A 25,161-nucleotide genomic window follows, 5' to 3' on the forward strand; every position below is an offset into this window, starting at 1 on the left:
CTTGGCTGCAACCACTGGGAGGCAAAAGCCCAGAGAAAAAGAGAACACCTACTTGCCCAGAAATGTTCCCAAGGAAAGGGCACAACCCTCCACCAGCTCTGAGGGCCAGGCTTCCAATCTCCCAGAGGTTCCTATTTAAATGAGAAAAGGGACTTCTCTCTTTTCCCCTTGGCTTGAAACATCTGAGTCAAAATAAATCATATCCACTTTTTTTTTTTTTTTTTTTTTTTTGATGTTTACAGAGCTCAGCAATCAGCCCCACTCCGGATATTTCTTCAGAGCCTCCTGGATAGTAAGTTGCCACTTTGTTTACATGGCTTAATGTATGAAATGTCAAAAATGGGAAGAAGCTTGTGTTTTGGACCCAAGTGTGTTCTGTTTGTAGCAGTCTAGTAGTTCTGAATGATGTACAATTTGGTGACAAGTAGCAATTCCGTTCTAGTCTTCAAATTCTTTTTTTCTGTTTTCTCCTTTTCCAAATTAATTTTGTGATAATTCATATTACCTTTGATAAGCTTTTCCCTGTGTTGGCATCTTTGCCTTTAGAATGTGAGTTTATTTCTGAGTTTAGAATCAAAGTTCACCTCATTTACTGATTCTTGTGGGGAGGGAGTTTGTGACTGCTTAAAGGGGGGGTGGGGTGGGGGTGGGTCCTTAGGCTGGACCTGTCAGAGGGAAAGATGAGGCAGAGAGAGAACTAACTTGTCTGCTTCTCAGAGATGTGGCTTTAGTTCCCCGTACCAGTTCTTAGGATTCTGCCCAGGTGATACGTGCACACGTCACTCACTTCTTCATAGGGTAACCACCAGCCCCTTTCCCTCCCCCAAACCATCCTGTACCCGCGACCAGATTCCTTGTCTCAGTACTTTGCCATGCATCTATTATCCCAGCTAAAAGTGTTCCAGTGCTGCCCACACTCCCTTGCACACATGGTAAATAGCAAATGCTTTAGCTTGTGTAAGGAGGCCCTAACGGAGCCTTTCTATACTCAGTCTCATGTTGGTACCTCTTACGGCACTCACTCCTGTTCCATATACCAGAATTATGGTCTTGTGTTTTTATAATAGCTAATAAATGATAAACTCCTTGAGGGCAAAGTCTGCATCTCCATTGTGCCTGGTGGGAACAGCTCCTTGTCTTATCACCATTATATCCATATCTTATTCTTTGAAGTATGACAAGAGGGAAAGGCACAGCTATGACCTGGTCCATTTGGGCTGCGTAAATCCACAATGAGCAGAGCTCACCTGTTCATATAGAAGCCTGACTTGATCTGAATGCTGAGTTTATGGATTTGGGGGAGACAAATATTGTGGTCACTTGGGCATTTTGCAAGAGAAGTTTGATTTGAAAGTCATTTTGCTGGGATTTGGGTATTTCACTGGAAAATTGGAAAAAAAACAATCCTTTTAGGGTAATGACCAAATCTCTAGCCAGATCTATTCTGTTCATTTTTCTTCTATAAATATGTGTATTAATGATTATGGTTAATATACCCCAGAGCATAAGATAAAATTGAGACAATGTATTAGGACAAGCATCTAGAAGGAAAGTTTCCTGTCATAGAGGACAATTCTATCTTGGAGAGGGTGGGTACAAAGTCCCTTGCACCTACTCTGGGGTTGGCGATCAGGCCACCAATATGACAGAGAGGAATCAAAGCTCAGATAGAGCACTGGGACCCCTTTCCCCTTCTCCCTCCACTCTGTGCTCCGAGGCTCACTCTCTTTTAAGGAGTTAGTTGAACTATGCCTTCAACTGCAACGATAACAAGTCAGGTCCTCTAGGTCCCAGATATGAGGTCTGACCAGTAAGTTCACGAACTGATCCTAGAAAAAGTGCTACTATATATATGGTCACCTTCGAAGTACTCCCCTTGGGAAGCTGTGCACCGACACCAGCGCCTAGTCCACCCTTCAAAGCAATTTTGGAACTCTTTTTCTGGAATGGCCATCAGAGCTGTCGTCGTATTACCCTTAATGTCCTGGATGTCATCAAAATGTTTTCCTTACAATATTTCCTTTATCTTCGGGTAAAGAAAGAAGTCATTGGGGGCCAGATCAGGTGAGTAGGGAGGGTGTTCCAGTACAGTTATTTGTTTACTGGCTAAATGCTCCCTCCCAGACAGTGCCGTGTGAGCTGGTGCATTGTTGTGATGCAAGAGCCATGAATTGTTGGTGAAAAGTTCAGGTCGTCTAACTTTTCCACGCAGCCTTTTCAGCACTTGCAAATAGTAAACTTGGTTAACTGTCTAGTTGGTACAAATTCATAATGAATAATCCCTCTGATATCAAAAAAGGTTAGCAACATCGGTTTAACAAGTTCGCGAACTTAATTGTCAGACCTCATCTGTGCTTTCAGAGGTAAAGCCTCCCAGATGACCTTAGGCTACCTTCTTCACGGCTACAGCTCCCAGCAAACTCTCCTTGGTCCCTGAGGCCACGTGTCTACCAAAGTGACAAACTTTGTCACTTTGACAGTCCTGGCTGTCCAGCGCCTGACTGGACCAGATCTCTCCCTGCCGCTGCTGTTTTTGGAATCACACAGTTAACCCTGCTTCCTGGTCTCCACGCTACCTCCTCTCCCCCAGCTCCCTGAAATGCACAAGATAAAAAAGGTTGCTTCAGGTGGCCGGCTGAGTGAATTCCTTTGTGCGACTGTATCTAAGGCACTATGCTAGGTATTATAATAGGAACACGAGAAATAGTCCCTCAATTGTTTGGGGGGCAACACACACACACAATGAATGTTAGTAAATAAGACAAAGTGGCAAATGATTGAAGTAGACAATAAAGATGTAAAGTTTTCAGAAGAGAAAGCAGTACCCATGGGCTGTCAAGAGTTGGGTGCACAGGTCCTGAATGAAGCGATAACTTCAGTGATTTATTCAGCGTTTGCTGCGTGCCAGGCTCTATGCTTAGCATCTTACGTACCTGACCTCACTTGGTCCTCTCAGTATTCCGGGATCAGGCATTATTTTTAATCCCAATTTTATAGGTGAGATCACAGGCATGTACAGGCAGTGTAAGTCTAAGGTCCACAGCTGGTACGTGGCAGAGTGGTAGCCAGAGCCAGAACAGTGAGGTTCGAGGCCAGGGGACTGATGTTGGCAGTAAACTCTCATCTGCACCAGACCAATTCAAAACTGGGTAATGAATTAACAGAGAGCATGCTGCGGTGTACTGTTTTTGAGTGATTAAAAAGACAATTTAAGCAACTATTTGTAATATTGTGTTAGCAGGATTGAAGGTGACGGATGCCAACAGCTTAAAAGAGCAAATTGCTGTCAGACACTCTGAGTGGTAGTGCACAGGAAAATATTTGATGTGCTAATTTACCAAGCACTCTTATTTATATCATCGAAATAGGTCTCCAAAGGCCTGTTTTTCATCCCTAGCCTAGCTCTCGTGAAATGCTTGGCAGGAATAAATGAGTTTTTTCCCTCCTGCTATTCTACCATTGGGGATTTTTTTTTTTTTTTTTTAAGCAATTCAGGCTTGGTTTTCTCCCAGTTTGTTTAAATGAGTTAGGTTTTTCCGTATGTGGAATTGGTGAGGAGCCAGCCGGAGTGCAGGGCCTGACATGTAGGAAAGTGCACAATAAATGTTTGCTGACTAAATGAATGCAGCTATAAATCTTAATTAACTAGAATCCAACTCACTCTGCATGAAGACAGGCGACGTGTGGACTGAATCTGGCCCCTTTCACTGGGTGGAAAGGAATGGCCTGTTGAAACGTTGGCAAGGTTTGACTTAACCCGAGGACGGAAGAAAGAGGAGTCACAGATGGCCCAGGTTCAAAAACTCTCCGATCACTGGAGAAGTGATGGTCTTGTTTTAAATCCACTTTCATATCTTGGACAGTCTGCAGTTTAGAATTTTATTAATTAACCTGATTACATATCACAGTTTTAAAAGAACCTGTGAACAGAGAAGAAATTCACCTATGGTCCCAATATCCTACCAGCCCTTCCTCTCAAAAAAAAATATATTTTTTATAGTTGTGATCACAGTGTGTTCCAAGTTTGTGTTTTATTTCTGTAGAGTTATCGTATCTATAAATCAGCAGGGTAGACTACTCGTTTTCATTATTGCTTAGTAATTGAGCATTGATTAGCACCAACGCATTCTTTGCCTAACCAAAGAGCTTTACTCCATTTGGCCAGCAGGTGACACTCAAGAAGAAGCCTGCCGTTTTTCTAAGTAGTGGTACGCTAGAGAAAACACCTTTTTTCCTTAATCTGACTTAAGATCAAAACACAAACCTTTACCTGAAGAACCATATGAAACATTGGAGACTTTCCAGGGTTTAAAAATGTGTCAGAAATCTGTGTGCATGTAGACATTTAATTTTATAGAATCATTTATTCTACTAATATTCATGGAACAACAGTGCTGGGCACCAGTCATGCAACGATGAACCATCTAAATGGCCTGCCCCCCAGAGGAAAATCAGAGTGTAATGGGGAGACAGATTTGTAAATAACAATCAGATTCTAGTGTGGTACATGCAGTGAGGGGACCCAGGAGGGAGGGGGTGCCTCTGTTTTGTGGAGGAAAGGAAGGAGCAGCAAATAACAATAATATTATAAATCGAAAAAGTAAATTTTTCATGCAGTGTGAAAGGCTATAAGATGAAACTGCCCCCTCCAGATGGCCTAGGCTCCCTCCCCTACAGTCAGAGTTAAAAAGTTACCTTTTTTTCTTCCTGAAAACACCAAATGGTTTTGGACAGTGAATTCCATGAAGGTGGAATTTATCTGTTTTGTACCTTGTTGAATCTCCAGCTAGGAGAGTGATTGACGTGTGGAATGGCATGATGAGCTCTTCCCTAGAAAGACCACTGACAGTGAATTGCAGAAATGATTGGAGGGAGTCCGGGCTGGGGACTAGGGGAGTGCTGGTGTGCTTATTGCAGAGTGTAGGTGAGCAGGTGGGGAGGTGACCGGGAGGTGAAGAGCAAAGGGATTAAGTTGAGCTGTGTCAAGGACAGGGAGTAACGAGGACTTGGTGACTGATTAGGTTTGGGGAGCAAGGAGAAGAAGAGGGTGGATTTCCTGGGCTTTCTGGCTTGAGTGATGGGAGGTGGAAGGACAGAGCTGGGTTTGATTTGGGACTTGTTGGATTTAAGATGCCTGAGGAACACCTAGGTGGAGCTGCCTACAAGGCAGTTGAATGTCTGTGTCTGGATGTCAAAAGAAAGCTCTCTATAGATAAAAGATTTGAAGGTGGACTTTTTGGACACTCTCACCACACCTAATAGTTTTGCAAATGAGACAAATTGAGGCTGAGAGAAACAGATTGTTTCCACATTTTAAAAATAAGCGGGCTCACATCAGCTGATCTACATTCCTTGTTGGAGTCAGGCTGGAATAACAGCTGACGGGGCCCTGCCCGCCGGCTCCACCAGTTAGCACAATTGGAAACATTTGGCCCCAAAATGATTGCTCTGTTCTCTCACTTTTTCTTCGAGTGAGCATGTTTTTGTTGAATCCCTTTGAAACTCAGCAGCCAGCTCTATATCTTAGCCTGAGGGTAAGTTCTCTTCTCGCTCTCTCCTCCTGGCTTACTTTCTCAGCTAAAAACCGGCTCAACCCAGGCTGCTGAGAGCTGAGCTTCTGAACTTGTTTTGTTAATTAATCAGTAATTTAGGTCTTTCTCAATCAGCCTGAGAGTACTTTTCTCATCCTGTATACAACGAAGACCCAAGAACTCTAACCTCATGGCAAATGCCTTCACCACTCTCGTCCTCAGTTTCCCCTTTGGTACAATGGACAAATGATGTCTGTCTTTCCAATATTAGGAGATCCAATGGAGATGATATGTTTGAAAACACTGTTCCAGAGCTTTTCAATATTGTTTTTAAACAACTTGCAAAGTGTCACACATCTGGAAAAAGCATGTTGGCTTTGGTATCAGAAAGAAAACAATTGGCCATAGCAAATCTATTCTGAGAGGTTTCCTGAGTGCTGGTTTGTCATTCTGGTGGGGAAGCAGGAAAAAATGGTGATAATGAGTGGAATAAAGCCAGAAAGTGGTGTGGCTGGTGGGGGGGTGGGGTGAGTTATGACAGCTGGTGAGGTAGAGGAGCTACGATGTCTGGCAGCCCATGTCATGGCTGAGAGTCCTGACTAAATGAAGTCAGGAAGAACTAGGGAAGAGTGGGTTGGAAGTCCTGACCAAGGCTGAGGCAATTCAAAGGACAGCAGGATGGAAGCCGCTGTCAGAATGGCCCAATGCCGGGAGAGGTCTGGTAGCCCCACACCAGGTCAAGCAGGGCTGTAGAGACTGTCCCCTCACAAAGCAGACTTCAGTCACCACAGCTGTTGGTTGGCAGGGCTAAAGGACATCTGTGGGAACAGAGCGGTTTCCAGGCTCGGCCTCATGTGGAAAGATGCTGGCTCAGGTAGTAAATGGCCATCAACTGTGATTGGATGGCCATCAGCTGTGGCTAGTTGGCCGTCAGCTGTAACCAGTGAGCCACTGGCAACTAATATAACTGCCGTGGCTACGCTAGCAGAAAAATGGGGGCTAGCAAGAAGATGGTGGTGAGCTAGCAAGAGCGGATTGCAGCTAGCCAATGAGGTTGGTTGGCAGGAGAGAAGTGGACGGCAGGTTGCGGGTAGTGTGGCTCCTGCTTCCTGTGTCTCCAACCCAGCCGCCAGCGAGACTATAGTGGTGTGACTCCCATCTATGGCTCCGTGGGTGTTCCTTTTTGCGCTCACCATGTCCTGCATTCTTATGTGGAGAGCGGGAGCAGAGACCCCGCCTGACACCCTGCGTAACAACATCTATACATGAGTCTTTTTGCAGTTGAGGTGTACAAAAAGGAGAAACACGGAGTTAAACTGAAAGACAAAATCAGGAAACGCAACCAAAATGAAGAGAGTGGACTCTGAAAGGGAAGTTTAGAAAAGAAGATTTTATTTTTTATTTTTTTATTTTTTAAAGATTTTATTGGGGAAGGGGAACAGGACTTTATTGGGGAACAGTGTGTACTTCCAGGACTTTTTTCCAAGTCAAGTTGTTGTCCTTTCAGTCTTAGTTGTGGAGGGTGCAGCTCAGCTCCAGGTCCAGTTGCCGTTGTTAGTTGTATGGGGCACAGCCCACCATCCCTTGTGGGAGTCGAACCGGCAACCTTGTGGTTGAGAGGATGCACTCCAACCAACTGAGCCATCCGGGAGGCAGCTCAGCTCAAGGTGACATGTTCAATTTTAGTTGCAGGGGACAGAGCCCACCATCCCTTGCGGGACTCGAGGAGTTGAACTGGCAACCTTGTGGTTGAGAGCCCACTGGCCCATGTGGGAATCGAACCGGCAGCCTTTGGAGTTAGGAGCATGGAGCTCTAACCTCCTGAGCCACTGGGCCAGCCGCTAGATTTATTTTTAATTAGGAAATTTAAAGTGAAAGCCAGTTTAGATGAGCTTCCATTTATTTAAATTGACGTATAGTATCATAGCCTCTCAAGTCACCTTTAGGAGTGAGTACGACAGCCCTCTAGCTAGATTTGATGGCTTTTATGAGTCAGAACTGGGGACATCTGCAAGTGCCCCTGCAGGCAGAAGCAAGACAGCCGAAAGTTGCCTGGCCCCCCGAGCCTAGGAAAGCCAAGCTTCTTTTGTCTCTAGAAGTGGAAGTGGGCACCTCCAGGCAGAGGCCAGGGCACCAGGGAGGACAGCCAGCCTAAGCCTGGGCCGCCCTAATTCCCTGTAGTCGTAGTCTTTCCACCATTCCGATGACTCCATGGTCACTGATGTCGGGAGCTAGGAACTTTATGTGACGTAATTCTTATAGAAGAATTTCTAAATGCATAACTTTATGAATCAAAACACACCCTTAATCGAATCATGTTGTGCCAGTTTTGCTTGCAGAAAATGTGACCTTTTATTCATTTAATAAGTATTTACTGAGTGTTCTCATAGCACTTACAGTCAAGTGAGCTCTTCCAAATAAGGGTGCAGCCTGGGAGAGGGACCACCCCATCCTACCCCTCCTGGAGGTTTCTTCTCTGTGAGACATACACCCTGGAGGCCGCTCGGGAGACTCACTTGATTCGTGTGCTTTTATGTTCTCAGCTTTGAGGGTTGGTTTTCTTTTCCCAGTGATGACCTTCTGTTTCGTCTGAGGAAAGTGAGAAAGCATTTGATCCCATGACCTAGGCCTGAGATAATGAGGAGGGACCTGGGGGAATCCTGACTGCCTGCGCAGGCCCCTGAAATAGAGCACATAAGGCCCTTAAAATCAGTGGTGGGCCCGTGGTAAGGGGCTCCTATGAGGGGTATTAGCAGTGCTGGAAGCAGTGGAATTGCTCAGTGGAGCTTAACTACTCAAGGTGGAGACACTGCCTATTTAACCACAGCCTCTCCACCTCTTTTCTGTTTCTGACCCCTGGGTTCTGGAGCTGCTTGTCCCAGGCGTGCATTCATGGCAGGTGACACACGGTGGTGGTGATGTAGGTGGAGCTCAAGCATCCTTAAGCCCTTGGTCATAGGCGAATGTCATATATAAAACCAAGGCTGAGAATACGCCGCGTGGTGCTCCATGATATGGCCCAGGTCCCAGCTCTGCCCTTCCACTAAACCGTGCCTGCTTCGCCGAGTGCCCGAATCTCTCAGTGCCTCGTCTCATCTGAATGTGGAGAAAATAGGATTGTTTGTGAGGATTAGAGAGAGAATGATCGTGGGGCACTTAGCACGGTGCCTCCCACACGGGCCATCTCACCCAGTGGTGTGCACGGTTGCTGTTGCCATCATTGTCTGCGACCGTGGGGACGCAGAGGCTGCGTGAAATGTAAAGGAACTCCATCATGACTGACGGGAAAGAGATGGATAGATGTGTGATTAAAGCAAATGCAGCCCAGTGTTCCTTGTAGAGTCAGCGAGAGAGAGGTGACACATAGGTGATCGCTATTATAATTCCTTAAGCTTTTCTACACACTTGAAAATATTCATAATCAAATATCGAGATGAAGGAATCCCACCAAACTGTTTACGTCTTTAGAGCTGAGAAATCCATATTGATAGCAGTAAACCGAATTCAGTAGGATCGAAATTCAGTAGGATTGAAAAGCAGCCGAGCAGAAGCCTGAGTACTTTGGTGGGAAAGGAGTCATTCAGTTATCTGTGTGAGTGTGTGTGTGTGTGTGTGTGTGTGTGTGTGTGTCCACGTGTCAGTGTGTCAGTCGGTGAGGGCATAGAACCCTGGGATTGGTGGGAGGGAGGGTTCAGTGAGTAACGCTCTTCGTGGGTTCTGTGCCCCACCTCATTCCAAAACGGATCTGTGGTAACCTGCAAAGATGCCTAGAATTTCAACAAGAGGAAAATAAAAGAAGGATATATTTAAACGATCACTAATAGTTGATACTCATAATACATGTCATAAGGTTCTGAATACAAGTTTTGAAAGCAGTGAGTACAGGGTGTGGCCGTGATAATAAGAGCACAGAGAACCTCAGCTCCCATTTTCACTTGGGGGCTGATTTTCCTGGAGATCCAGGACATCTGGGCCTCCCGCTTTCGTGGTTGATTTTAATGCTCCCTCCACCAAAGCGCTTGTGAAGAATAACTCAGAAAAATGATCCAAGTGGTGGACTTGAAGTCGCCAACCCTGGCTGGTGACATGTCAGAGGCTCCACTCATGTTCTCAATTGCCCCATCTGTATGCAGCCACTGGGCCCCCAGCACCCCTCCTGTCCTCCCCGCTCCTTTCCTCCCAGTCCTCCACTCCTAGCCTTGTCTCCTGCCCTCCCTCCCCCAGCAGTGTTCCTTGGTTATTCTTTTACAGCACAAATGCAGTTATCTCAGAGCACTTTGCTGTTTGGACACGATTCCTGACCATTCAAGGGCACCCGTGGGCCTTCCTTCTCTGTAGAACTCTATGTCTAAATAAGAATGCCCTTTAGAAAGAACGGTGCTTGAGTAGGATCTCAGAAAGTGGATTTCTTGTCTTTAGCTGGAAATGTGCTTTCTAGAAAAGTGTTAAAAATACTAACTCCTATTCTTCCCCCCACCCTTTCTTTCTTTTATAATTACATTTCTCTTAGTATATATTCTTCCAACTTCCACGCAGTGAAGAGGGAATCAGATGGAGCTCCTGGGGATCTTGGTAGCTTGGAGAACGAGAGGCAGATTTATAAAAGCGTCTTGGAAGGTGGAGACATCCCTCTCCAGGGCCTCAGTGGGCTCAAGCGGCCGTCCAGCTCAGCCTCCACTAAAGGTAACGGAGTCAAGCCTGCAGGCCTCTCACCCATCCACACTGTTATTGGGGTGTCTCCTGCCCGTGTGCAGTGTTATCGGGGTGTTGGCAGCAGGTGAACCTGCACCTTCTGGGATAAGTTGTGCCTTGTACACACCCAATTCCAGGCCTTTGAGCCTTCTTATGTCCCCTCCTCTACTTTCTTACCGGCCATTTTTCTTTCTGGTGTTAGTAGTTTCCCTTCCTTTAACCCCCAACCTTGCTCTCCCTGAAGCATCTCTCTCTCTCTCTCTCTCTCTCTCTCTCTCTTTTTTGTTCTGATTCCCTTTTCTTAGAAATTAGCTGAGCTTTTTAGCCTTTCCTAACTCTAGCAAGGTGGCCATTTTTTCGTTGCATCTTTGCACCTGCTTTGCAGCACAGATTATTTTGCTTCTGGACATCGACTGGAAATTTAAGGAAAAAAAACCGAAAAACCAAAACGCCAACCCTTTTTGACAAATGAGCATGTTACCTCTCCTTTTTTTATTTTTTATTTTTTTTATTTTTTTATTATTTTATTATTTTTTTTTTAGCAGCTTTCAGCTTTAACCTAATGGGTCTGTTTACTTTATTCTGCATGCTTTCCAGTGGATCGTAAAGGTGGGAATGCTCACGTGATTTCTTCATCTTCAGTTCCTAGCCGAACCGCTAGCCCTAGCAATGCGTTAGGCCCTGTGTGTAAGCACAAGAAACCCCTGTCCGCTGCGAAAGCCTGCATTTCTGAAATCCTTCCCTCCAAGTTCAAACCCAGGCTCTCTGCTCCCAGCGCTCTTTTGCAGGAACAGAAGAGTGTCCTGTTGCCATCGGAAAAGGCTCAGAGCTGTGAGAATCTTTGTGTTTCGGTTTCTTTGAATGATTCCAAGAGAGGTCTCCCGCTCCAAGTGGGGGGCAGCATCGAGAACCTGTTCATGCGTTCCCGGCGGGATTACGACAGCAAGTCGAGCAGCACCATGAGCCTGCAGGAGTTTGGCAGCAGCGCCAGGAGGCCCTGCCCGCTCTCGAGAAAGGCGGGGATGCAGTTCACCATGCTTTACCGGGACATGCACCAGATCAACCGAGCTGGCCTCTTCCTGGGCTCCATCTCCTCTTCGAGTGTGCGGGATCTCGCCTCCCACTTTGAAAGGAGCAGCCTGGCCTTGGCCAGGGGTGAGCTGGGCCCCAGCCAGGAGGGCTCAGAGCACATCCCCAAGCACACCGTCTCCTCCCGCATCACAGCGTTTGAGCAGCTGATTCAGCGCTCCCGGTCCATGCCGTCCCTGGACCTGTCTGGCAGGCTGAGCAAGTCCCCCACGCCTGTGCTGTCCCGGAGCCTGACCTCAGCCCGCTCCGCTGAGTCCCTCCTGGAGTCCACTAAGCTCCGGCCCAGGGAGATGGATGGGATGAACCCCGGGGGTGTCTATGCCTCCCCGACGTGCGGCAATATGGGGGAGCCCAGCTTGGGCTTCAGGGGCCTGGCGCCTTCTGAGCCCCTCTCCACCTGCTCTGACGAGCTTGACCACTGCTCAAACGTCTCCAGCGACAGCAGAGAGGGCAGCAGTGGCAGTGTGCACGGAGACGTCCCCAAACACCGCCTCAACAAGTGCAAGGGCGCCTGCCCTGCCTCCTACACCCGCTTCACCACCATCCGGAAGCACGAGCAGCAGCAGACCTGCAGGCAGCCTGACTGGCGCCCAGATTCCAGAGCGGACAAGAGCACACTCCTCAGGAACATCTACCTAATGAGCCCCCTCCCCTTCCGGTTGAAAAAGCCCCCCCAGCACCACCCCAGACAGCCTTCCCCTGGTGACTTCTCAGGCCCCCCCACTGGCCGGAAGCCAGACCTCCCCAGTCAGCTCCATCAGGATGACCCCCGCTCGGGGGCGAAGCCCTCGGTTCCCAAACGCCTGTCTTCCCGACACACCATGGCCAGGCTGAGCCGGATCTCAGAGCCCCCTCAGGAGAGACCCGCAGTCCCAGGGGACTGCCCGAGGGCCTTTAACAATGGGAACTCTGTGCCGTACTCAGGCCACGGCCTGGACAGGAACAACAACCCACAAAGTGAACTGGGACCGTCCCTTGGAGGTGGCATTTTGTGTGTTTGCCCAATCTCACCTCATCCGTCTCTCCACTTTGCTTGCTCTGTCCCCTCCCCCTGTGTGCCCTTGGTGCTCATTTTCTGGTCCGTCCTTTGTTTTCTGTTTGTTTTGCTTGGCAATTAATCATGGCTCGTAGTGGCTGCACTTCTTTAAAAACAAAGCCCCCATGTCATTCAGACTAACCACCAAACTCTGTTTTGAAAGAAAAATTGGCCATTTAGCTCATCTGAGAAATTTGTCCATTTGAACTCTTTGAACCCCTTGCAGTTTGCACCAACCCCGACTCACCCTGTGGTTTTTTGAGAGGCAGCCTCTCTCAGTGGCCCTGTGTGTGTGTGAGTGTACAGTGTGTAAGATCCTGCACGCCTCTTAGTAGGGATACTTTTCAGAGAAGGTCCTCTCTCTTTGCTCACTTTTTGCCTTCTGATGAGTTTTTTTGTTGTATTATACTAGTTCACAAGTAAATCCAAAAAGTGAGAGGGGGGATTTGTGTTTTTTTCCCCAGAATTTGATTATTGATCATTGGTCTCAACGACTATAAAAACTTGATATTTAGAATGGATGAAAGGTAAAATCTTTTCTAAATCTGGTTTCCCACTAAATCTTTGCCTGTTTTAATTCTACTCTGTTGTTTTAAAGATTCAGAATCACCAAGACATTTTATACCAGCTGATTACTTAGAATCCACAGAAGAATTTATTCGAAGACGTCATGATGATAAAGAGGTATGTGCCATCTCTAGAATCTCTTAGCTCTTGCACAGATTAAAATACGAAGGAAGTAAACATTCTAGATATCGGTCAGAGAGGTGAAGTGGCCTCGCAGTTGGAAGCCAAGATTGGCGTTGTCAGAAGTGGCTTCTTATGTGACATAGGCTCAGTCACTCCTCTTTTAGTCCACTTTTCCAAAAAGTAGGACTGGTTTCCCCAAGGCACTCAGTTCTAAATGCCACATCGAGTCAGTACTGCTACATGGGAGGTTCAGAAAGAGGGTGCCCACCCTGTAGTACTCTTTGCTCTTTCATCCCTTGCCCCAACCCTTGCTTTATTATTATTGTCTAGGAAAATCTACCCACATATTTCCCCAATACTGATCACCCGTCTTTTGGCACAAAGCACAGTTCATACTTAGATGGATGCAGTGGGAGAAAGAGGAAACTGAAAGATAGTAATGACCATGATACATATTATGAAACAGTTTGAAGAAGTGGCCTTTAACTCAGAAGAAGAGAGCTACACCCACAGACGTTGGTAGACGCCCCCACAAGAACTTCAGGATACAGACCTTGTCTAACGGCTACTGACATGTCTGTGCTGCAGCCAGATGACTGACAGGGTTGGGAAAGGAACATGTTCGTTTGGGATTTAGGAAGAGGCAGTTCTACATATCAGCTAAATGGGCAAAAATAACAAGCTTCTATTATGATAAAGTGTTGTTATGAGGCATGCTTTCTAGACTTTGCATTCCCAGGAGAAAGGGTCCTATAGATTAAACAAGCTCCGATGCTCCTTTTCCTGTAATGAATTAAGGAGGAAGAATTGCTTTGCACCTGGTGGCAGGTGGGGAAGGGTGTTCATGTCTACACAACTCTTCCTTTCCCTATAAAATCTGAAGCCCTTTTTCTGTGTTGTTCCGGTTTGTTGAGTGGATTCAGGGTTGAGGTGGATTTTCCTTCAGGACTTAGGGTAAGGCCGACTTTGAGGAGTGCTGGATGATAATCATTGCTGCCAGGTGGTGAGACAAAGGACAAAAAAGACCAGGGCTTTCCCCCTCTCCAGGCACCGTACAGACAGTATTTAGTAAGGCACTTGCACATGTCTGTTGGAAGAAACAAGAGGAAGCATTTGATGTACGGATTTATTTGTACTAACGAGACGGAAAACTCACGTACAATAGGGTGTTCAGCAGGCCGCAGAACAGATTTCATGTCTAGTCACCTTCACAGAGATACAAGATTCCCACCTGTGTAGGCTTGGGCTGCTATGGTGAAAGAATATGAGATTCTATCTTACTAAACCTTAGTATGAACCTTACTACCCAACATGGAAGGGTTTGTGATAGAATTCTTAACCTACCACTTGGGAGGCATATTTTACTTAGTTGGTTTAGCAGTTGATATATTAAGAGGTGCATTCAGAAGGTGAGCGGCTTGTCTCCTGAATAACACTAGCTCAAAGATCCTTAAAAACTCAGTGTCCTTATCCATAGTTTTGGCTTATATGGTTGGTTAAACCATGGGAATGATGGGCTTGCTGAATCAAGCACTGGTTCAGGAACCTTGCTCCATTCCCTGTCCACTTTCACTGATTTCTATGTAACCTTGGCCAGAGCTCCAGGGATATGGCACCTCAGACATCAGGCCATTCCCACAGCTGCAGAAAAAACACACTGCCCAGCTAATGGAGGACCAGTCCTGGCATTTGTCTATGCAAATTATTAACATTGATGAAAATGGCATTTCAGAAAAGGAGAATGTGTCAGTCCTGGAAGAGATCTCAGTGGCCATCTAGTCAACCCCCTTGTTTTATCCCGGAAAAGACTACAACAGGGTAGTTAGTGGCTTGCCCAGGGCCACATACCAAATTCACCTACCCTAGATGCAGAGCTAGAAACCAAGGCTCTACTGTGCTTTGCAAAGCACATTCTCATGTTTTTTCTCATTTAATTTTTACAACAGCTTGCCTGAGCACTGGAAATCCTTACAGCCATTTGATGAATTGTTACTTTATTATTTGTAGACCCTGGAGAAAAATAGAAAAATTGAGCCATCCTTTGGGGCTAAGTGTGACTTGAGGTATTTAATTGCCTCCTGGAAGAAGACAAATGTTTTGTTGAGCGTGCTTTCCTGCCAGGAATGTTAATCCCAAGAATGTATATTTGGAATGGAATAGGAAGATATACTAAAGTTCTGTTTCATAGGGTCATTTCAGTAGGCAATGAGGACATTTGATAAAATGCCACATTGTTGAATTATTTGAAAAGGCTTTTAAAAATAGAAATAGATGACTATTTGCTTAATTTAGGATAGAATATTTCTTCAAAATCCAATTACCGTTATTCTTAGTTTATCTTCTGTATTTATATTCTACATCATTCCCTTAAACTCGGCTTTATTTTACCTAATGAAGAAATAGTTAAGTACAAAAAAGTACAGTAAAAAAGTAACTGATGCTCCCTGCCAGTCACATATGTGGCCTTTGGTGCTTGTTCTGAGGCCACCTAAAAACTGCCCAGAGGAAGGATTGGATGGTCTTGGAGAGGGGGGGTGCCATGTTTTCTGAAATGGGCAGCGCCACTCTATCAAGCGTATTAGAATAACAGACATAGAGAGCACAAAAATGACCCAACTACCATAGACCCCACAGAGTTCAAGCCCACTGTAGGTTTCATAGGCCTGATGTAGGCCCGGGAATTAGCCAGCCCCGGTCCCACCGTGGGAACACACTGTGGAAACGCATCACTGCCTAAGGGAGGTAAGGACGGCACGACCAGCCTCCTGCCCCCATTGCAGCATGTTTATAAATGCTCTGGACACTCCCTCTGTATCACCTGGCCTTTGCTGCCCAGGTATCAGGAGGTAGGAGGCCTTGGGCTGAGCCAGGGGATAGTTTGCAGACAGTGTAATTGCATGGAGCTCATCCTTCCCTGTGTCCCATCATTCCCGGGTTTCTCCTGTGCCATGTGGTCTCCTTCCTAGCAGAGGGTGGTTACAGTGGGAACGTAGTAGTTATGGCCATAAAGCCCCTCTGACATGTGACGCATAAAGTTTCCTCCCTATTGACCCAGCACCTTTTTCCTTAGTTGTTTTTGTTGGCAGTTTTCCAGTACCCTGGACCAGATGATTCACTGCCCATTTTATGCAATTTCATGGCAGAAACTTTTAGCGGACCAGAGACGACTTAAGCGCGAGCAAGAAGAGGCCGATATTGCAGCTCGGCGCCACACGGGCGTCATTCCAACGCACCATCAGTTTATCACTAATGAGCGCTTTGGGGATCTCCTCAATATAGACGATACGGCAAAAAGGAAATCTGGGTCAGAGGTCTGTTTTGGTCACCTCGATCTGCTGCTTGACCCAAAGCGATATTTGCTTGCCCTCAGCATCGCCCTCTGTAGGCCAAATTAGTTCTCCAAACAGCATCTGTCATCTTGGCTTGCCTTAGGCTTGCTTTGGCTCTTCTGTGGCTGGTCAGTGGACGTGATTCCTATCATGTCCTGTGCTCTGTATGTTCAAGCATGTCTGGCTGTGGGACCGGGTTCCGCTGGCGCACACCCTTCTGCATGCCTTAGAGCATCGGCTGCCTCCATGAGTCCAGTCCCCTTCGCCCTGCATTTCATCACGAGACTGTGTTGCCTGTGCGTTCTGCGTAGAAACCGTATACTTTAGTCCATGCGCATTGGTCGCTGTGGTACAGAAATGACAAGATTCTTCTCTGAAGAGATGGTTTAGTGAAACTTATGTTCCAAAAGTAGCTAGCAATGCGTTATTTGCACCCTGTACACCAACCCCCAAATTTGGTAACAATATTGAACTTGCAGGGAACAAACAACAGTGCTGCTCAGTATTACGCAGCGAGTGAATTGAATAAAGCGTTCAGTAGTGCTGAAGCCTCACTGAAGAATTCTGAAACCCAAAGAGTTTTGCACTTAGGATGAGCTTATGGAGGGTGAGAGGGCTCTCTGAGAGACATCTCATTTGTTCCCTTAATTTTAACATTTCTCAGCTGACATTATGAAACTTAATGTTATAAAACCAATGAAGAAGCACAAACCTTTGAAGTAATTTTGTTCAGGCCTGGCTTCCTGTACTAAGTGCAAAGTGTTGAAATCCTTGGGCTGGCCACGGCTGCATCTGGGTCAGGGTTTGTTTTACCACATGATCCTGAAGTAGCCCTGCTGAAGATTAGCTCCTTTTTGGGGAAATGTGTGTGTCTGTGGCTTAGGCGGTATGGAAATGAGTGACACCCAAAGTATATACAGTCTTATAATCTTTCAATATAATAGTAGATTGATATTTACTTTTCTATCTTTTGAGTGACAAAGGCAACACTGGCTAGTTGTCAATGTTTTTTTTTTTTTTTAAAGAAATTGAAGGTGTCTGGAAAGAAGAGATAGAGAAAAGAGGGAACCAGATTAAAAGAAGGGAAGCTAGAGAGGGGAAGAGGACTCTAAAGTGATGGAGGAAAAGAAAATGTAAACAGAAGAAGCAGAAGTTCACCAGGTTAGTCAGTTGCAAGGGAAGGACAGCCCGTCAGCCCCCAGCACACCAGCTGCTTCTCAGAACAACTCTGTTCTGACGGCTCCAATGATGGTTGGTCCTCATTCACAGGCCTACCTGTTTATGAGTGATGGAGAATACGGGAACATGCACCGGCACCCTAGGGCTGCATACTCACACCCACTGACAATACATGCAAATGAAAATGCAACTGGGACAGAATAACCATGGACCGAGGCAAGCAAACTCTGCCTAACCCGCCCTTCTGGAGCAGTGATTTTCAAACTTGAGTGCATCAGAATCCCCTCGGACCTTGTTAAAATACAGATTGCTGGGCTCCACCCACAAAGTTCCTGATTCTGGGGTGGGGCCTGAGGATGTGCATTTCGAACTAGTTCCCAGGTAATGTTGATGATACCAGGTTAGGGACCCACACTTTGAAAATCACTGTCCTAGATGTTGACTGACAGACGTGAGAAAATAGACACCAGCAAGTTCCAAGTACACCGGGATGTGCAGACATACAAGTACTTCAGTCCCATTCAGTAGACTTCGGGTGACCTCTAATTCTGTGCAAGGCCCTGTGGGGAGGTGGAAACAAGACTCACACTGTGCTGGGAAGCTGGTAGTCCAGTGGAAGAGGAACTCTGGGAACAGTTGTCTATGTTGTAGGAACAGTTATCTCGGTTGTAGTAAGTAATACAATGCTGTGGGAGCCAGAGGACTGATGGATGCAGACTCAGGGAGATAGAGGAAGGTAAAGAGAGAGACATGCTTTGTATAAGCAGTGGTGACTCACGTACTATGTCTTAAGAGATCAATGGAATCAGTGTTTCTTAACTTGAGTAATGTACGTACAGATTCCCTTTAATAAAAAAAGAAATTTCACCAAACCCCCGTATTGACCTAACCCAATTTACAGATTAAATAGTAAACTACACAACTAGACAAGTTATCGATTTAACTGATAGGTCATATCAATTTTTGCGTGAATTTAGTTGCCACTCAAAGTGTGAGTGTGGTGGGGTTTGGTATAAATTTTTGAAGTTCACACAGCCCTACAGCTGGCTGTCATGGGATGCCCACCACTTTTACTGGAATCACTGTGAAATGTTTGTTTTACAATCTTGGTCATTTGGCCTTCTTTTATGAACTTGTTTATCATCAATCCCACATCTGTTCTTTTATTATTTGCCTACGACTGTGAAATTATGCTCTTTGGTCACAGACAGACACAAATGCAGACGTTGAAATTGTGTGGCATTGGTTATAAGACAGTCATCCTGTAGACCTCTAACATGTATGTATATAGATTGATAGATGGAACCATCAAATAAAAATAAAACATTCCTGCGTCGATTTCATGGCCCTTAAGAAGATCCCTTCAAGACCCCAGGTTGAAGAGCCTGGTCACAGGGGGATATCACCGAGGGATTAGGATCTAAAACTAACCTTGGTGAAGTTTCTCAATACCATTTTTTTTGTCACCAAGAGCATCCCATTTTCCCTTTCTACTTTGGCCATGCCCTCTAATATTGAAGAGGAAGTGTATGATTTAATTTTCATCACATTGTTTCTCTAGACCAGAAAGTCACAGCAGTTGAAGAAGTTGGATCTTCTCATGGCTGAGGTCAGAATTATATTGGCAGCTGTAAACAGCTTGCTCACATGAGTTCTCTCCTCTACCTTTCTTTAAAAAAAAAAAAAAAGTTAAAATAACGATTTTTAACAGTGAGGATGAATGATGTGCATGAATATGGTAAGTAAAGGTGAACTTTTTGCTCTTTTTGCTGGAATTGGAGATGAAGAAATTCCAGGCAGAGAAGGGGGGTTAGGCAAGGTATGGCAAATAGACTGGCCTGACTGGAATGGGAAGAGTGTAAAAAGAGATAAAGGCAGTCAGGTATGAGTGGGAGAAATTACCCCACAGCTTTAACCCACTTCAGGAATTGAGTTTGATCTGTGGGACAGTTGAGTGGCTCAGCCAACTTCAAAGCAAGGAAGTGATGTGATGGAAGTATTCGAGGAATGTTGTTTGTGCTCCTGAGTGACAGTAGATTAGAGTGAAGAGAAGCGAAGTCAAAGGAAGCTTTGTGCCTATAGGAACTAGAGGTCAGACAGGAGCGGGTTTGTGGAGGGGCAGGCTGAGGGAGAGGGAGCATTGGCGTGACTTATAACAGCCTTGAGAAGGACAGGGAGACGGGGGTGAGGGTGACTTCCAGACCTGGAGCTCTGGAAGCAGAGGGCTAGCCAACAGGAATAGAAGCCTTAGAGAAAGAATGAGCTCAGGGCTCACTTTATCTGGCTCTTTGGCTGACCTCACAGACCGTGAGAAATGTATGGAGCTGAAGATGACGTGACAGGTGACTCAGGGTTTCATCTACTTGCAGACGGCCGTTTACGTCAGGCAAACAGCTAATCTAGGATAAGACAGTGATGATCCCTAAACAGTCAGACTTCTGGCTGACTCTGTTTTCGTTTTGTTTTGTTCTGTTTCTTAACAGCCACGGTCAGCCTTAGGGAACTAGCACTTCAGCTTTGGGACTTTTCTAACCATCTCTTTCCCAAGTCCATCCCACCTTAGGGAGAGTCGCATGCATGATATAGTTGACCAAACATCGATCTAGTGTCCTGCTAAGGTCAGAGAAGTGGAATTTTGCCCAGATTTTACACCAGAATGAACTGGTTAGATTGAATTTTTCTGCTTTGCTTTCTAGAAACTTGTAGAAATGTGCTCTTTTCATTGTATATGAACCATGATTTTTAACTTAACTTTTTTTCTTGTGTTTAGATGAGACCGGCCAGAGCCAAGTTTGACTTTAAAGCTCAGACACTGAAGTAAGTGCCACCAGTCATTTGTCATTTTAACTGCCTCTTTGAAGCACAGATAGAGAAGTTGGAGAAATAACAATGATAAAAATCAATAGGTTATGGAGTTTGCTATGTGCTAAGCACTGTTCAGGGTGCTTTACGCTACATTACAGTGTTACATTGGTTTCACTGTGATCCTGAGAGGTCGCTAGTACTATTATCTCTTTGTACAAACAGGGAAACCGAAGGATTGCAAGGTTAAGGAACTTGCCCAAGCTGGTCAGTGATGATGTCAGAATTCAAACCCAAGCATCCTGGTGCCAGAGCCTGGGCTCTTTCCACTGTGCCACCCTGCCTCATCCTATTTAGGGACTCAATTTGCTTATTTAAATGGTGGCTCAATTTGACCCACCCTTTCTGTGGAAGGAACCAGAACCAGTCGCTAGGAAGATAACTTCACAATATTTGCTACAATATCCGAAGAGATTAAAGGCTTGTGGGAACCTACAGGAGACCAGCATTTCTCTAAGTATGTTCCTCAGAGTGCTAGCTCTGTAAAATATTTCTCAAAAAGAGTGTTCTATCGTAGAAATGAGGCTGGGGAGCACTGTATCTTATGTCTATACCTCCCCACCCCCACATTGCCATATTAATGGCTCTAGAAGTCTTTCAATGAAGAAACCTCATTAACTTATTTAACCCAGTGTTACCTAAAATTTAGTGACCAGGAACCCTTTATACAATGAAATTTGGGAAATTCTACCAACGACTGGGTTCCAGAAGGTACCTGCTCACTTTATATCTAATTATGGGCTAAAATGGACCATGAGTTTTCGTTGGCAGCAATGACTAGCAGCCATGCATTGTCCTTCTGCTGGGAGGTCCCGTGTCTGGTGAGGAGAGGGAGAGCTCCCATCCTCCGTCCCCAACACTGGGAACTGCTGTGTGGAGGCTGCTTAGCCGGCATCTCCTCCGACACACAACCAGGATACGGTTTCCAGAATCTAGGCACAAATCTGGTGCACCGGGTATGTTTGTAATTACTCTAGTCCTTTAGCTCAAGAGGTGGTGACGTCATGTGCCAGAGAGATTATGGGCTTTAGAGTCCTGACTCTGCCACTTATTGTCTCTGTGACTGTGGGCAAGTCACCAATCTCTCCCGCCTCACATTTCCACATCTGTAAAATGAGCATTAAAATGCCTCTATGCAGAGTAGCCGAGGTAATATAGTTACAAAACATTTTGTACAATGTAGCAAAAGTCAGTAACCCCCTTTTGTAACCAGAGACAGGATTACAAAGATATATAAATTAATGTTTAATTTTACCTTCTTCCCTTTTTTCTTCGATTTGAGAAAGGCCCATGTAATATTCATGGAATGGTGTTGTGTTGGTAATATTACATTTACCTAGATTTTATTTTTAAAAAGTCTTAAAACAATTTTTTTCTTTAGAGCAACTCTGTGAAATAGAACAGGTGAGAAAGCTGAGGTAGACAGAACTTGTCACCATTTATCAACATTGCCAGTGCTGGACAGAGGGTTCCTTCCTCTGGACTCAGTGCTTTCATCATACCATGCTGTCTCAAAAAAAGTTAATAAAACTCTTTTAAAAGAGTAAATGGCAGGTGCATAGACTTAAGTCTTTTAAACATCTTCAGTCACCGGGTTCTATTTTTCCCCATAGTATGTCGCTTAAAAAAGTGTTCTGTGGGAACACTCAATTCAACAAAGTTTAACAGGTTTCTTTCCCATAGGACTTCTCCAAGCCTCTACTGTGCTAATGGTGACACTCCAGAAAAGATCTAAAATATATATCATATTATCGTTTTTCAAACCTTGTTACCATCAGACCTTGTCATCTGGTTCTTTGGGAGATGGGGGTGTGGTCCCAAGTGCCCCATGGTATATCTCCTTTGGCCACGACTACAGACCTCTCACTCTCACATGAGCTGTTCGACCCATCTTAACAGTGGGGCCGTTACCGCTCCCACCTGCCTGTCCAGCTGCAAGTCACTTAGGGTAGCAGGGTTGGAGCCTGCAGACCTCCAGCAAGGGTGGCTATGGCTGAGGGTCTTGCTGATCCCTGTGTCCATGGTTGTGGGTAACGGGGAGGGGGGAATTCAGAACACCCCCCAGGAGGGCTATGGCAAAAATTTGACAAGACATTCCTTCTTACAGAGACAAAAGCCCTGGATCCCCTTCATGGGCTTCTTTAGGATCAGAACCCTGTCTACAGTGTAAGACCCACAAAGTCTGCCTTGTTCTTTCATTCAGCACCGTGCTGACTTTGTGTCAAGTTTTCTAGATGTGCCCCCATTGTTTAGCCAGCATCTCTCACGTACCATGGGACTTCCTGGCACACTGCAAAGCAGGCACACCCCCTCCAAATTACAGTCAGAGACCTTTCCAGGCTGTTGGTTTGATGCAAATGGAAAAGATCTAGGTCATCTTTTTTTAAGTCCAAGAAAATTTCAAGTTACAATTTTCGTTCTCCTTTTAAGTTTTCATTTTGTTTGTAAGTTATCTTTTTGTCTCCTTTTTTTTCCCAAAAAGGAATCCTGATTAGAGGTTAACAGCGTTGTTATTGAGTCAAACAAAGGGATGGATATGGAAAAGTTGAAAAAAGGCATGAAGAACACTTTTCTTTCCAAGATTCCTTTATGTTGAAAAGGAAGTGAATTAACATTTACCAGGAGTTAATTGTATGACACACACCATGCTGGGTGTTTTCTTTGTAGTTTGTTGCTGAATTCAACAACTCTGAGTTAGTTCCTACTTTGATAATATCTCAGATATTAAGTGTTCTGCCCAAGGATTCAGAGCTAGTCAATGGTATAACTAGATTTGACCCCAGATCTGCCTGATTTCAGAGCCTTTCTATTGCATGATGATGGATGGATGGTGAAATATGTGAGTGGATGGGTGGAATGATAGAAGATACTAACACAAGAAATAATTGGAGAGTAACTGAAAGCAATGAAGCATGCCTTGCCAGGGCAGAGAAGAGGGTAGTGAAAGCAGTGGAAGTATCTAGAAGGAAATGTCTTTTTCACCATTTAACGAACATCAGTTAAGACTACCGAGTGCATTGCTGTGTTACATGAATAATCTGAGCATAAGCCAGCATTCGCAAAACAAACGTGGAGAAAAACCACAACAAAATGAGCACTTTTGAGTGCTAGTCAGTTTAAAAGTTAACATCCATCCCACAGAAGACTGGAACAATGCCAAGTGTGATGTAATTTCCTGCATAGTGGGGTTCTCACTTCCAAATATGGAGCCTCCTCTGGTGTAATTTTCTCCCTTTGACCCCACTCGAGGTCTCCTTTTGTTAAAAATGTGTGTGTCTTTATCTTACACATATTGAAACATCTGCTAAAATGCACGCCCCTCTGTTGACAGGGAGCTTCCTCTGCAAAAGGGAGACATTGTTTACATTTATAAGCAGATCGACCAGAACTGGTATGAAGGCGAACACCACGGCCGGGTGGGCATCTTTCCACGCACCTACATCGAGGTACCGCAGCTCCTTTTTTCTGAGGAAAAGCCCGGTGGTGCCCAAAGCAACATTTATTTACCGCGAACTTGTGTGTTGTTTCCTCCTCTCCTCTCATGTTCCCACTTTCTTCTCTTTTCTCTTTCACCTCTTTTCCTTTCTCAGCTGCTTCCACCTGCAGAGAAGGCTCAGCCCAAAAAGTTGACACCGCTGCAGGTTTTGGAATATGGAGAAGCTATTGCTAAGTTTAACTTTAATGGTGATACGCAAGTAGAAATGTCCTTCAGAAAGGTAAGCCGCCCGCTCATCCTGTGCTTCGGGGTCTGTTGGATGGCAGTGTGGCATAGCAGTGGTGTTCCAGTGTGGCAGTGCTGTCGGGACACCTTAGAGATGGGCCCAATCGAGGACGGCACTAAGGGCGTTTGGAGAATTTTCTGAGGTGAAGCATTTTAAAAATAAATCCTAGGATAGTGTCAGGGTTCAACTACATTGATTTCACTGATTAAAGGCAGTATTTCTGGAATCTTAGACATGTTTTGTAAACTGTATTCAACCAACATTCATTGAGCAACTGGGGAGGCGACTAACTTTTACACCATAGTGAAGTGGCCTGGTGGAGAAAAGCAAGTCCTTTGACACCAGGAGAAGTTTGAAACACTTTGTAGCCAAAAGTCATGGGTTCTCAGCTGTGTGGCTGTTGGGGAATTAAGTAGTTTTTCCAAGCCACCATTTCCTCATATAGATTAATATAACAAAATGAAGATAAGTGGCCCTCATAGAGCCGTTGAACGAGGATTAAATAAAACAACATATGTGAAGTTCCCAGCGTGACGCATGGCATCTAGTTGGTGCCCAGTAAGCAGGAGATACCAGTGTTATCATTGTCATTGCTTCGAGGAGCTGAGCGTGCTTATTTTGAACTCAGTTAAGCTGTGCAGAGACACCATTCTTCCCAGGAATTCAGGCACTCTCTTCACATGTCTGTATCCTCTGGCTTGCAAAAGTTATTAAAATTACTAATGTTATTGAGGATTGAGAGAAGTGAGCACGTGCCTTAGATAAAGATGAGTCCCCTTCTAGAAAGAGAAGCACTGGAAGCGACCCAATTGCCTAATATTGGGAAACCACTAATGAAGTCACTGTATGTATTACGTGCAGTAGAACATCCCACAGTGGTCCTTTAGGCTGTGCGACACTGTTAAAAATGTTGAACTATATTTCTTGATAAAGAAGTAGGCTCACGATGTGATTAAGTATAAAAAAGCAAGTTGGAAAAGGGAAATACAGTGCATACTCAATTTTTATAGGAAAATATGTGCAGGTCTAAT

The 25,161-nt window shown here is 45.2% G+C and overlaps 1 protein-coding gene across 50 annotated transcripts in view; it reads left to right on the top strand.

The window, feature by feature from the left end:
• SORBS1 (sorbin and SH3 domain containing 1) overlaps nt 1–25,161 on the top strand; it is a 218,452-nt gene that overhangs the window by 172,049 nt on the left and 21,242 nt on the right. For 46 of the 50 annotated variants that reach the window (XM_033130492.1, XM_033130494.1, XM_033130493.1 and 43 more), the window contains 7 exons: nt 243–292; nt 10,042–10,214; nt 12,947–13,032; nt 16,182–16,349; nt 20,317–20,363; nt 23,740–23,854; nt 23,999–24,124. In XM_033130492.1, the coding sequence (XP_032986383.1) occupies nt 243–292; nt 10,042–10,214; nt 12,947–13,032; nt 16,182–16,349; nt 20,317–20,363; nt 23,740–23,854; nt 23,999–24,124 (765 nt within the window). The remainder of the gene's footprint in view (nt 1–242; nt 293–10,041; nt 10,215–12,946; nt 13,033–16,181; nt 16,350–20,316; nt 20,364–23,739; nt 23,855–23,998; nt 24,125–25,161) is intronic. The other 4 variants (XM_033130473.1, XM_033130513.1, XM_033130508.1 and 1 more) reach the window with 1 other exon arrangement.

This window comes from Rhinolophus ferrumequinum, chromosome 16 (genome assembly GCF_004115265.2).
Source record: "Rhinolophus ferrumequinum isolate MPI-CBG mRhiFer1 chromosome 16, mRhiFer1_v1.p, whole genome shotgun sequence".
NCBI lineage: Eukaryota > Metazoa > Chordata > Mammalia > Chiroptera > Rhinolophidae > Rhinolophus > Rhinolophus ferrumequinum.